The sequence below is a fragment of the Liolophura sinensis genome, chromosome 12 (genome assembly GCF_032854445.1).
Source record: "Liolophura sinensis isolate JHLJ2023 chromosome 12, CUHK_Ljap_v2, whole genome shotgun sequence".
NCBI classification, from domain to species: Eukaryota; Metazoa; Mollusca; class Polyplacophora; order Chitonida; family Chitonidae; genus Liolophura; species Liolophura sinensis.
In genome coordinates, this window is record NC_088306.1 from 27,542,168 (window position 1) to 27,556,362 (window position 14,195).

At 39.6% G+C, this 14,195-nt stretch overlaps 1 protein-coding gene across 1 annotated transcript; it reads right to left on the reverse strand.

Moving 5' to 3' along the window:
- Window positions 1–1,349: 1,349 nt before the first annotated feature.
- On the reverse strand, window positions 1,350–14,096 carry LOC135479845 (cytosolic phospholipase A2-like). The gene is made up of 16 exons (XM_064759748.1): window positions 13,986–14,096; window positions 13,347–13,425; window positions 12,813–12,959; window positions 12,581–12,696; window positions 11,131–11,168; window positions 10,710–10,842; window positions 8,845–8,981; window positions 6,625–6,847; window positions 6,145–6,259; window positions 5,384–5,521; window positions 4,812–4,904; window positions 4,326–4,560; window positions 3,606–3,727; window positions 2,982–3,160; window positions 2,438–2,624; window positions 1,350–1,921 (listed from the first exon to the last, which is right to left on the reverse strand). The coding sequence occupies exons 1-16, from the start codon at window positions 14,094–14,096 to the stop codon at window positions 1,716–1,718; spliced, it is 2,259 nt and encodes a 752-aa protein (XP_064615818.1). The 3' UTR covers window positions 1,350–1,715.
- Window positions 14,097–14,195: the final 99 nt, after the last annotated feature.

A 14,195-nucleotide genomic window follows, 5' to 3' on the forward strand; every position in this document is an offset into this window, starting at 1 on the left:
GAGCAACGACGGTCCAGGCTTGAATTTTTTTCAAACCACAATACTAGCTCTGACATGTTTTGATTAGCCTCCATCCATTTGAAATAGGTTGCAAGTTTTTACGTACGTGTGCTTCTACTTTTTTTCTTGACTGCCCCCGATATCGTTCTCATTTACATCAGTGACTTTATTTATTGTTGATTAACGCCTATATAATGTACATTTTGTTTGCATGTTAGCTTAATTTTACCCTCATTCACATGTAGGAGTACCACTCGAGCAATGGGAGGCCACAACAAATGACAAAACAATACCGCATGTTCTTCTGTTAACCAAGTTACAGATATTATTATTTATTTATCTGTTCATTAACTGGTGTTTCAGGAGGGGCTTTTTTCACACGACGTCGGTCAGGTCTATAGGCAGTGGAAACTAGAATGCCTAGAATCAGCCTTTGGCAATTAGCTGACAAACCTCCTGAACTGGATTTAAACTGCCACCACAAATGTCCGAGGTCGAACGGTAGCGGGAAATTACAATTGTTAATATAAATCAGGCAAGAAGAGCTCATCTCTTCAATACGATAAGCAGGATTACGTTTTTAGAAGAAAGGGAATAACTATCAGAGTAAAAAAAATCATGTTTATATCTGTTCGCTCAGTTAATGAAAATCATTGTCGTCTTCTGAAATGAATAACGAATTGTTTTGAAAACACTAAAGACAAAAGCGAAGTCAAACAAAGTGTAATTGTATTTATACATATATTAGTAAATCTTGATCAGTTTATAATAGTACAAACCAAAACAGTAGACAGGCATAAAGAAAATTAATGAGGCAAACTATAAAATCATACTGATAACGACATCTTTTTCTACAGAAACATTTAAATATGACAAAAATATTGCCTCACGTTATGACATTTTAAAAAAAACATGTGATTTCTGTTATATAATGATATGATTGTACAATGTGTGTTCACGCCGTGTTCAAACATATTTAACTTTGATCACTATTGTAATGAGGCAATTCAAAATAAACATATATACCTAAATATATATAATATTTAATACAAGTTACCTGTTTACAGAGCACCAATAGCACATATCACAGAAAGGAATGCCTTTCTTTAACATACAGGTATTTCCGACAACATCAATGTACAAATTCAGGAGTGTAAGATGAGGGACAGGATGAGTCACTTAAAGTATAATATTACTGGTGACTGGAGGAACTCAGGGTTGTGTAATTGATGAATGATTATTTGAGTGGCGTTAACGCGACATTCCAGAATCTCTCCCTTATACGATTTTGATCAGTTTCATGGTTGGAAATACCCAACCATGAAATCACCAGCCTTTTACAAGCTTCTGATTCGGATTTTACTATGTACGGATCACGGATTTTCTCCCATACAGCAGGTTCGTGAGCACGAGCATATCATCAGATGAAAGTCAAGAGAGCTTCAAAAAATTTCATGCAAGACTATATTATAATGGCCTTCCCTATGTTCCCTATCGACCGCTTATTGCCATCAAACCCACAAGAGCAGAGGAGATTCCGATATTGCCCGCTCTCAACAAACAGTAAAACTATGCTGGCAACGTCTAAAATAGCATACATCCTATCATTTAAAAATCATGTACGTTGAGAAGAGGGATTTCGCATTTCATGATCTATATGACACATATGTTCTATGTGCACAATTTTGATTGGTTTCTAATCTCATTGAAATGAATTATTTTCGTTTCTTCTGGACTGCCTCCGCAATGGCCTCTTTGATCTCCTTCAGGTGGTTGAGTGTATTGAATTCCATCAGCTGAGATAACCGATCAAACGCCTTGTGAGTGTAGGTGAAGTTAAGCGTGGAATAAGGGGCTTCGGGATCGTCAAAGACGGCGAAGTCCGCGAATTCTTTCTCTTCAGTAGTTTCCCTTGGGACACCTGGTGACGAAAAAGAAAATGTTTAGGGCAAAAAATAGCATGGCATCTGCAAAATACGAAATCAAAACTTCCCAGATTAAAAGGGGTCTCTCAAAATGATCAAAATAGTCTAGCACCCCAAATCGTGGAATATATATGTACAAGTAAGAGAACATGTATAGCAGTGGGTAGTGTGTTCTAGACTGGCTGTATTGATTTACTTTGTTTCATTTATTTCATGAAATGCCATATTTAAGAGTTTTTCACTTATGCGATGACTGTCAATATTATGGGTGGAGCAAACAGAAGTGCCAGTCGTAAATCTCCGACCGTAAGTAAGGTAATGACGAATGACGACTTTGCACACCTCACTAGTACCAGATGCGTCTTCTTCGACGAATTTTAGACTTCACAAATGTTCTCACGAGCGTTGTAGATCGCTTATTGTCACCAAGGCACCACAAGCAGTGACAGCGCAGGAATGTTCCCTGCCCAAGGTCGGTTTTGAAACTGCGCCTTGAAATGCTTGCAACTCACCTGGCTTCTTATACTTCCGGAAGTCGAGATTCACGAGGACGAAGTGAAGTATTATGGGACAGTTAGGGTCGTTGGGATCACGGAAGATGTACAACTCCTTCATCCCTTCTTTCTCAAACACACTCGTGTCGATGGGTGGGAAACGAAGACCGTGCTGTTTAGCCCACTTTTCAGCCAGTTTTATTTCCTGGAAAAAAATCATCAGCGCATTCGTCAGGCAAGGCAAATTTGTTTTACAACCTCGGAAACCATGGAAAACACGATGATATCGATCTAAAGAAAGCAGTTACTAAAAAAATCCGAATAGTTCAGAGTAAACAGGGCAAGTAATGATGTACATATAACATTGCCCGGAGCTAAGTCAAATTTAAAATACTTTAGAGCTTATGTTTGGTCCTTGAAATTAAAATTTGACCATTTCAAAACACGTGTGACAAGCCCCCAAATTAGTTGACGAAGTTTTTAATTCAACCTAAGGTCATAAATGGCTGTTGTAAAATTGGTACCAGATAGCTGACTGGTTATTCATCAGGAATTAATTTACCTCGAACGGCTCGCTGTCATCGCTGGGTCTACCACTGAAGTCAAACGACAGGATCAAGTCTATCCCTCGGGCTTGCCTCAGCACGAGAGGGTACGGGGAGTTGAAAGTTAACCCTGCGTCCACGACGAATTGTTTCTTCACGTGGGTGAAATACACTCCGATTCGTTCGTCTGAATCGTCTGTAAACATAATTAAATTTTCGGCTAATTTTATATATATATACTATTTCCACGTCTCGGTCCTATATACTGTCAAATAATGCTGGGAAGGCTGGCCAAGCTGAACAAAGAAGTCTGGCACGGTACATTTGTATCCGGCATGCAGGTAACTAGGTCAACAGTTCAAATCCATCTCTTGCTGGATCAAATGAGATATACTGCACCAGAAGTTATTTTAATGCTCTTTACTTTAGCTTTACCACCTTCATACAGCTGTTTTGAAATAGTTTCGTAATGGGGAAAGAACACCTGTGAAATAAAGGACTGGGCTAAATACTGAATGCAAGACTTTTGTCTTCTTAAATGTCATTTTGAACTTGTCTGTCATTCTTTTAAACGTTGCATTAATTTAATGACTGAAGTGGAAATGTCTCCGGTAATTACTGGATTAATTAAGTCTTCTCACCAGAATCTGTTTCTTCGGGGGTCTTAGGTTCTTCTCCTTTAGGTAGTAACGCGATTCCTCTCAGGAAGTTGTGAATCACGCCAGCGCGGCCAGTGCGAGTGCTCAGAAGCTGAAATCTCTTGCTGGAAACGGAAAACGATAACCGTGAGGTTTTGATTTTAGCAATCGGTTCACAGTTTTATAACAAACTGTTTAACTTCAACATTTTTGTTTTCAAATTCAAATGAAATAAACAAGTAATACTTCTGAACTTTTCACGGAAAATACGACGTCACTATACGCTTGTGGTCAAGCGTAGGCAAAATCACCTTTTCTGACTAAATATTGATTTTGGGAAAACATTATATTAGTTTTATAACTAGTTTTAAGACGACTACACAATGACACAGTTCGAACATTAAAAATATCACTGAAGTTTTGTTAAAAAGTAAATAGGCTTTATATAATGTGTGTAGTAAACTTTTTTTTTGAAAGGGACAGTAACATCGAAATCAAAGGGTTTAAGCCATTGCACCTCGACAGATAACTGAAACAAAAATCCTTGCCGTAAAGCTATATTGTCTTATCTGTTTGTCCAAGCAAGCAAACCCAATATCCTTTACGAGTCACGCTAATAGATGAACAGAAGTGGAGTGAAATTTTGAAGCGGTTGGATAGTGGCAGTATTTGCACGGTGACTAAATTAGAGGATCAAATTGCAAAGAGAATAAATTATATTACCTATCTACTAGGTCCTTAAACCAGTTCATCCAGAATCCTTTGTCCGCGACCGTTTTTTCCGCTCCTTGTTCTTCCTCCTCCTTCGTTTTCCTACTTTTGGCCGCGGTCGTAGTATCAGTCAGTTCTTCACAATGATCATAATGAGAGTTATCGTGATCATCAAAATCATCGTCGTCATCATCGTCTTCATCTTCGCTTCCGTCACTCAGCATCGATTCTTCTTTAATTTTCTTTTCTGCATTACAATATCAAAATAAGAATAATCGTAATTTCCTTCCTATCATAAAAATTGCACGAGATAATACCACTAATCACAAGACGAAATCATCTTTTCAGTAATTTCAGCAATTTGGTACCAAAAACTTCTGTATGACTTCTACTGACGGTTAAGAATATTAGCTTCAGTATCTCTTTATTTCAGTTAAAATGATAATATTGTGGTTTTTAAGGCCTGGCAAGTGGTGTGCATTTTGCTCATGAACATACTCATTTCCCGTCTGACCATCTTCACGGGGTCCATGTTTCGGTTGTCATCAAATAGTCGATCAAACATGATGCTGAAAGCGTTGCCCCAAATACCTGCGACAAAAGATGGAAAATATGCTGTTACGTAGTTTACAGAAAAGATATATTTATTTTGTTTGATTGGTGTTTTACGCAATACCCAATAATATTTCGCATATGCGACGACGGCCAGTATTATGGTGTAGAAATCCAAATGGGGCAATGAAGTGAATAAGTTTTTGTTTGATTATGACAATAGCCAACTCCAGTTTTGTCTAAAAAACTGGGCAAGACAATTTATTGTGAGGTTTCCGGTGAATTTTAGTGCCAATGAAGAAAGGCAGACAATATTCAAAATGCTGTATTGTAAGAACTTAACGTTGTTTAATTGAACAGATTCATTCTTTTCTCAGGGTAGAGAGAACAAATAATGACATAAAACACCTGCTAACAGGGGAAGAACGGCATCAGAACCTCTCGTATTGCAACAATTTACAAGGTTAAAATACACCCCAAAATTACTTCAGATTTTGAAAACAAAACCTAGGACTGACCTTGTAAAAAGTGGAGTGGGGGTTCGTCGTACTTCTTCGCCAACTTGCCCATGAAGAACTTACTGCCGAAATACTCGCTCTTCATGAACGACCCAAACTTCGCCATTCCTATCTCGAAAGGGCTGAACTCAATCCATTCTGCAAAGTAACATGTCTTGGTATTGTAATGTAGTCAACAAAACAGCCCTATGGAAAGGCGTCGCCCTGTATAGGGGCACACTAATGCCCGATATAGTTACAGTTATGACATCAGACACAATAGATCGCATCGAGGGACTAATGGTTAGTGCTTCCCGCTCGAAGTCGGGAGATCCGGGATCAAACCAAAGACTTTAAAAATGGTACTGGTTGCTGCTTGGCTTGGCACCAAGCACTGATAGGTTACAGCATGGAAACAGGACTGGTCGGCCTGGTGTCAGTATAATGTGACTGGGCGGGGTGTCATGTCTGGTGTCTTCGACATCATACTTCGGTGGCAATAGCACTATGGCCTTATGAACTCGCCCTGCCACAAGAAACACAGTATATGTACACAGACCCAATTACTCCTCGTCTTCGCACTGTGGAAAAATTTTTAAGGATAGGTTAAATCCCTAGCATTTATTCATTCATTCATTTATTCATTCAAACCCGATCTTGGCTTATCACGCCATGTTACATGAACAAATTGCCTCTTGACCTGATTTGAAGTAACTAGCTTACGGAGCTGATGCGTGAACAGCCTAGCTTGTCGTGAGGCCTTGCATCCTTTTTTGTCTTACCTTGGAAAACTCTGGCAGAAACGTTCGCCTTCACGTGTACACACGTATACAGAGGCATTGGGATGTTACCGTCTACGATTTTTATCTGTTGATCTGTCAGTGTACAATCTTTTCTCTGAAAGACCAAAAAATACATGGGGGTCAGTGATATTGACGCTATAGGCATATCACAATTCCTTCCCTCTGGTATCAAGTACATGCCTGGTAAGAGTCTTAGTTTGTACACTCTAACCAACTATCCAAAATCTTGTACAGAAGGGATATTTAACACAGGGTAGACAGAAAAACGTAACGAATTAGAGAGCAAAAACATGAAGATTTTTTGAGATAACCAGTTTGTTAGTATCATCAATAAACCCAGTCAAAATATACATTCAAACAACCGTTTACAAAATTGTAACTATGCCCATAACATTAAACAGAGCTGGTTTTACATATCAGACCACCCAATCCAACATCAATTGCCTCCCTTTTACTTACGTCTTTAATTAGTGTTTCTCCCACCAGATGGCCATAGAAATCCGTGAAGCTGATTGGCTGGCCGTTGTTCCATTTTTCCATCATGGCGCCGATGTACCGACTAACTTGCTGCATTCCCATCAAGTTAATAAAACTCGCGTCAATGTTCTTTTTTAGCTCTTCCTGAAATTCTTTCAGAGACAACTTTGGCCACTTCGGATGCGAGTACAATGTCGATAATAACCTGATAATTTAATTTGGGGAAAAATATCTTTCAATTAAACCGAAGAAACCTACGACAATATTAAACACTGAGATAATTAAATTAAAGAGAGTATTCCAGAGATTTTGGACAAAATCAAATTTTCTGCAGCAGCAATAGTGTTTATATAGCTCAAATTACTGCCTTTCAGTAAATAACAGACTCGTATCTGTCCTATGTATAGTGCCAAAATGACTTTAAGGTTTGAAAAAGTTATAATGCGACCTGCTTTATAAATTTTAGGGTATTATTACCGATTTTTGATGTAAACCGCGAACAGACAAGGCTGGTACTTTGTGAAGGTAATTATTTGGGCTATTCTAAAATGACAACAAAAATCTTGTATAGTCTCTTTTACTTAAGGCTTCATTCAAACGCACACGTTTCGGAACAACACGGAAATGTAGCACGGTGAGCAAAGATTTTGTCAAATAACACTGTGACTGATACTAGAAACCAACATTTACACAAACCGAGCAGGAAAAAGTATTTATCAAAGCACAGACGCCATATTGACTGCCGCCAGTTTGTGATTTTCATACTGTTCACACAAATCAACACATACTCATTTCGACTTGTTTTGACTCTTTAGCCACGAAGTTACAAAAGCTCGTTTAAGAATGCAGAACTGCAGAACGTGAAATTCGCCCCTTTCGTCTTTTGCACCTCCTAAAGTGTTGAACAGAGCAGTTAAAATCGTGACCATGCTACTGGTTATTGTGACGTCAACTTCAAAGCAGACTACTTTTTATAACAACGTATTGTTATGTGCACAAATGCCGTCAGCTTCTAAATTTAGCTTGCCACGGTTTACATATGCTGAGTTCAGGGCCAGCTGTCTGCCTCTGCCTTAGAATATTCCAGAATACGCTCAGTTCGGGGCCTGTTTGTTTACAACAAGTGTTCAAGAATTTTCTTATTCCAGAAAATTCCACCAGTCTATATAAGACCTATGAAGGCAGGTCAAAAGGGGAGAACGGAGAATTATTGAGAGTTTTGGATGCTTTCGCTGTGTATTACTTTAGTAGGCCTTTTGTGCTGAATTTTGGTGTCTTTATAGCCTCTGGCTTTGTTATATCATATCTCCACCGAGCACTTGTTCAGTCTGAACTTGTATACTTAACTTGTGCTCTTGTGTACACAGTGCTTATTAGTACACCGACCCTGTCTGTGGAATTTTGTGTATACTTCGTCTTACACTCAGTTATACTGTGGATTTTCCCACTTGTGAATATTGCCTCTGTGCATTTTTTAAGCATTGTGGAATATATGCGTCCGTTTGGACTTGACACCGTTGTACATGTAAGTACTTTAGTATTTGTATAGATACTGCTATCCTTTCTTGTTAAACTTAAGTACTTTAGTATTTGTAAAAGTCTTGTTATCTGTTCTTGTTAAACCTAATAAATTGTTTTAAAATAAAATCTGCTAGTTTTGGTCACTTTTCTGTGCGGCTAAACTGTCGTGTATTTGGAACAAGCCATCTCTTTATAATACAGACAGTTTGGGTCGTAACAGTATTTAAATCTCAAGTGTCGAAGGTCAGTTCAATCTTTTGATATTTTACGTTTGCTTTTCATGTTTTAATGGCTTTTCAGAAAAACTGATATGCTGTCAAGGGGACCCTAAAAACATTTTTGTGGATCACTTGAAGTTTGACCCGTTAAGTTTGAAAGTCGCGCAGGCAAAGTGTGTACATATTAGACATTCATCTTACCCACATGGAAGACTTGTACAAAGTTAGTCTTTGCACTTAGAATTGCATATGCTCATATTTCAGAGTTATCCAAAATGCCGTTAACCTCTGTCGAAGATCTTTTACAAATGCCCAAAAGTCAGCAAATGCAACTTTTTTCCAGAGATCACTTTTATATAAGTGCTATATTCCATTACATACAAAAAACCCATTTTGAAAACGAAGGAGAAAAAAACCTGAAATATTAAAGTAGTTCGCCGAGCGTGAAGTTATAAGATCTTACCAACATGACCCCGACAGTCCACATGTGTAAATGACACAGTCCAGCACACCTGTTTCTTGCAGAGCTTTGAAGACACCGCTATAGGCCACCATAGCCCGGAAACCCCCACCTGACCCCAGCACGGCTACAGTCGGCACCTGAAATACAACGATCGATTTATAGATTGATTAATTATCAATGTGTGGACCTTGCTGGCCGAGTGGCTTAACCTGCCTTTCGCTCTTGGTCAGTGGAGCTTTACTCTAAACGTGTAGCATTTCTTTTCTTGTCAAAAAAATGTTAAGTCGGGAATCTGGGTATTGTAAGAAAGGTAAACAATCAAGCAAATAGGCCGTTAATTTTAATTGAAAGTGACGTTTGGGTGATGCTATAATGTGTTGTGTTATTATAACATAATCCTGTGTTATATTCATCATATGATCCTGGTAGACTTATACAATCTTTATCTTGAATTAATGGAATGTGTAAACGGAATACTATGCCACAACAATAGGTTACAATCTAGAATCAGTCACGCAGGTTTTCTGATAAACTTAACGGATTGTCTTTTGAGATAGCGAAAAGCAGGAATTGAATTTTGTTCCTTTCAGGGGAGGGGGTTGGGGGAGCTACAGATAAAAATAAACGCAGTAAATTTTGCAAAAGTCATTTTAGCATAGGTACAAGCGGTTCATGTAAAATTTGCTCTCCGCGTACTGGCCGTAGATCTGTGCTAGATTTCCGAGCAGTTTTGGTTCTTTTCGATTATTATATATTTTGACGCCTATATATAGCAAAAGATATCCCAACATAAAAAGGAATTGGTCAGGTCAGCCCATAACTCGTGAGTATGGATATACAGATAGTGATTTCTCAGTCTCTTATCCCTGTTATACAATTCACCGAATCTCGTGCCTCTCTTGACATATCCGCAGATCTCGTAGGTTTGTGTAAATGTTGATTTCCAGTATGAGCAACCCAGAAGAACACGCATTCTAAAATTGGAATGTACTTGGGACGGATGTCGTATTTGAATCGCACAATCCTGCCTACGACTGGTTGTATCCTGACACAGATAGAGCTTATCCGATGAAATAGACACTCTGATTCGGGTTTTTTTTTTTCTTTTTCATTTTTTATTGATTTCTTTCTCCCGAGATTTGCAGGTATCCTTGCGGAGTGGGGTAAAACAACGCTGTTGCGAGAGTTACGGAGAGAAACAGCCCCAAATATGTCGGGCTGCTGGTAAGGAACATCTTTAGCTATTAAATCTTCCTGAACAGACGTGATTGCCATGGACCCTTTTTTTTCGGCGAGACCACACGGTTGACGTTGATTTATGCTTGGGAAGATGTAATGCACCTGTGAACAGCGGTAAATGTTCCTTGCAGTCAATCCGACACATTTGGGGTTGTTTCGATAAGAATTATCCCACTCTATATTTGCAGATAATCAGACATGTAGACCGCTGTTCATGTCTCAATTCTGTCATATGAAGACAATTCACATGAAGGCGTGTGGTCTGTTGTGATCGAACTACACCCTGGTTACATGACCTGTTGTTTTGCAGGATTATATTACTGAGCGGAGTTGTCTAGTACAAGGACAAAGTGTCTGATTTTACTGGCGTGTGACTGACATCCTGGAAGACAGCTTAGGGGCTACAGCTGAAATGTTCACAATGCCACTTTAAAACATGTGGAGCGGCAAAGCGTTGATATCAGTTAATTCTGATTGGCTTATATTACAAATTACCCGCATGCCCGTTTACAAGCTCCATAATGAAAACAATCCGTGACGCGCTATATGTTCCACTCGATCAGAATTTCCTTCGACAACTCGTAATTAAATTTAATCACGTTATAACATACAAAATCGTCATGTACCTCTTCAATGGTTTTCGGCCCCCTTCCGCCAAGTAAACAGCCCATTCCTGTCATAGTTTTCAACTTCCTGACCTTAAGATAATTCATTTCTTCTTCACACAAATCCACACTGTAGCGTAAATTGGGTTGCGTACTGAAAAGAAAACCCTATTAGCCACCTTACACAATTTGGAAAGCTTTGAGATAACCGGAAACTAAATTCTCATTTTAACATAATCTATATTTAAGGGAGCATGTCAACAACAACAGCGACAAATATTAATGGGTTTTAATGGGTGCTTTTTCTCATTAGTATCTGCGTTTTATTTTTGTAACAATCACACTTCTTTTGTGTCTTGGGAACAGGTACATGTATTTTGAGCTATTTCTAACTATGCCAAAAGGGTGTATCCAATATATTTCTAAACTTGAAAATACTTACTCTATTTCTGTCTTTAATTCCATATCAAGTTCAGAGACCTAAAAGTATCAAAGAAATGGATACGAATTCATTATTAACATAGGGCAGCTGTTTATTTATTTAATTGTGTTTTATGCCATTCTCAGGAACATTTGGCCGTAAGGCGGTGAGGTTTGTATGTAATGGGGAACTGGACAAAGTCCGGATAAATCTTCCATTATCTGTGACATGCCCATGTGCACACCATATATATTGTCCCACATGTGACGTACCTATTTGCACACCATACATATTGTCCCACATGTGAAGCACACATGTGCACACCATATATATTGTCCCACACACGACGTGCTCATTCGTGGTGGAAGACAAGCGGATTTCAACAAACGGCAGACTGCGTAAAAGGTATCACGAACAGTGACGTTGATCGTCTGTTGCCACCAAGGTCTCACGAGTGTCGTTCACTGTTTGTGGCCACTAAGGCGTCACGAACATTGAGGTCGACCGTCTGTTGTCACCAAGGTCTCACGAGCATTGTCCACCGTTTATTGCCACCAAGGCGTCAGGAACAGTGACGTCCACCGTCTGTAGCCACGAAGACCTCACGAGCGTCATCCACTGTTTGTACCCCCCAAGGAGTTACGAACGGTGACGTCCACCGTCTGTTGCCACGAAGACCTCACGAGCGTCTTCCACCGTTTGCTCCCCCCAAGGCGTCACGAACAATGACGTCGACCGTGTGTTGTCACCAAGGTCTCACGAACGTCGTCCACCGTTTATTGCCACCAAGGCCTCACGAACAGTGACGTTGGCCGTATGTTGCCACGAAGACCTCAAGAGCGTCGTCCACCGTTTTTTGCCACCAAGGCCTCTCGAACGGTGACGTCGACCGTCTGTTGCCACCAAGGTCTGACAAGCGTCGTCCATTGTTTGTTGCCACTAAGGCGTCACGAACGGTGACGTCGACCGTCTGTTGTCACCAAGGTCTCACGAGGGTCGTCCACCGTTTATTGCCACCAAGGCCTCACGAAATGTGACGAAGACCTCACGAGCGTCAAGCACCGGTTTTGGCTACCGAGGCCTGACCAACGTTGACGTCTACCGTCTGTTGCCACCAAGGCCTCACGAACAGTAACGTTAACCGTTTGTGGCCACCAAGGCTCCACGAACAATGACGTTGACCGTTTGTTGTCATCAAGGCCTGAAGAACAATAGCGTCGACCCTTTGTTGTCACCAAGGCTCCACGAACTGTGACGTTGACCGTTTGTTGACACCAAGGCTCAATGTACAGGGATGTTGCAGTGAGACCAGTTTGATAAACAGGTCGCGACACTATCGTGGTTTGGCCAGAACAAATGTACAAAGTGACAAACAAATGGATAACATTTTTTATAATACTATCTTTTAACGTTCCACGTGATGAACTTGCATCTTACTCTTGTTAAGAAAATTTCCATATAAACAACAAACCTTGTTAAAAATAACGGTCTTCTTGATCCACTTGTTCCTTTCCAGGCTGTTTATGTTGATCTGTTCACTTCCGATTGCCCAATCCATTGTGTAGTTGTCGTCTTTTAGGTTAATATCTGCAATGAAATACAAATTGTTTTCATCAAATGTGTTTAAAAATCTTACCAAATCCCTGTTAGACGTGTAATGGAAACTCGACTGTAGTCTTTGGTGAAAGGTTTTAAATACTTACGAAGTATGTTCTTTTCTTTTGGATCGAGGAGATAACGGAAATTCTCGTTCCACACGGGATTTGGCTCGTTAGTTTTCGTGGCTGTTCTTCTTTTGGCGTCCGGTGTTTTGCGCATCTTCAGCTCAATGTACGGGTCAGGTGTATCAACTGAAAATAAGAGTCATTCATATCAGTCATGAATCAGTTTTATCAAATTCCCATGAAACTTAACGTTAAAGTCAAAATACGTCAAGCAAGACCTATGTATTTTGGTTTTAGCTAAACTTCATTTTGTAATTATTTTGTAGGATAGCATCCATATATGACAATGAAGAGTTCGGTTACCTGTCTCAAGACTACGTTTTGGAATTGATATCACCTTTTTGTCAAGTCTGTCAAGTGTTGTAAACTGAATTTTAAACTGCTTGATGGCGTTAATAAGTTTCATCTTAAAATCTAGCGTGCAAGAAACCCATATAAAATTGAAGATCCTCTACTGTGAAACATTGACGTCAACTGATTGTAATGAATAAATAATTAAAACAAATGGCTCACCCATATCGCCCCACCCTTTAGTTATTTTCCGTCCACGAAGCACATTGGCATACAGAATCAAGCAAGGACGATTGTCCACCTGGCAAGAGAGTGAAAACGGGTTTCAGTAATATGTTAATATGTTGTCATATTTTCGTAATGGTGATAAGTGATCAAAATGTGTCAAGTAAAGACATTTCACCGGGAGAAGGGGTGGAAACAAAGCGAATTTAACCCAGGCGACATAGGCCTTGAATAAGATTTTAGCATGAATAAAGAAAATTATGGCTTATAGCTAAGAATGTTTTTCTTGAAAAGTAACCAGAATGTGTGTAACCTTCAAATATGATAGTTTCATTGTCGTCTAGTACTTTACACTTCAGAGATCGGCAAAAATCAACATTTCGCCCATTTACCTAAATATTATTTATCACCTCCTCACGGCAGGGGAACCCGGATGCGGGAAGCTATGAATATGTAAGTTTATATTGCCTAATTACGACTGGAATATAATCTTAGCTAGGTATTCTGAACACTACGCCACTACACAAAACGAACACAAAAGTTTATTGTTGCTGTCCGACTCGAATTTCATGAGAGAAAAAAAAAAACTGCTATGAGCCAGGGTGTATAAAGTATCTCCTTTGTGTACGACCCGACCTGAGGTATGGCGTAACAGTCAGCCTCGAAGTAGAGACAGAACAACAAAATGTATGAGTTAACGCCTGAGATGGCAAAGAACATGCCTGTGCGCAGCTTGATCGTCAACATAGCCCTGTATATTTATATATGTGGTCGCGTATACGACATACGAGCTGAAGGCCAGGCAATCGAGGTGTGCAGCAATACCTGTAGGCCTTTATATATATA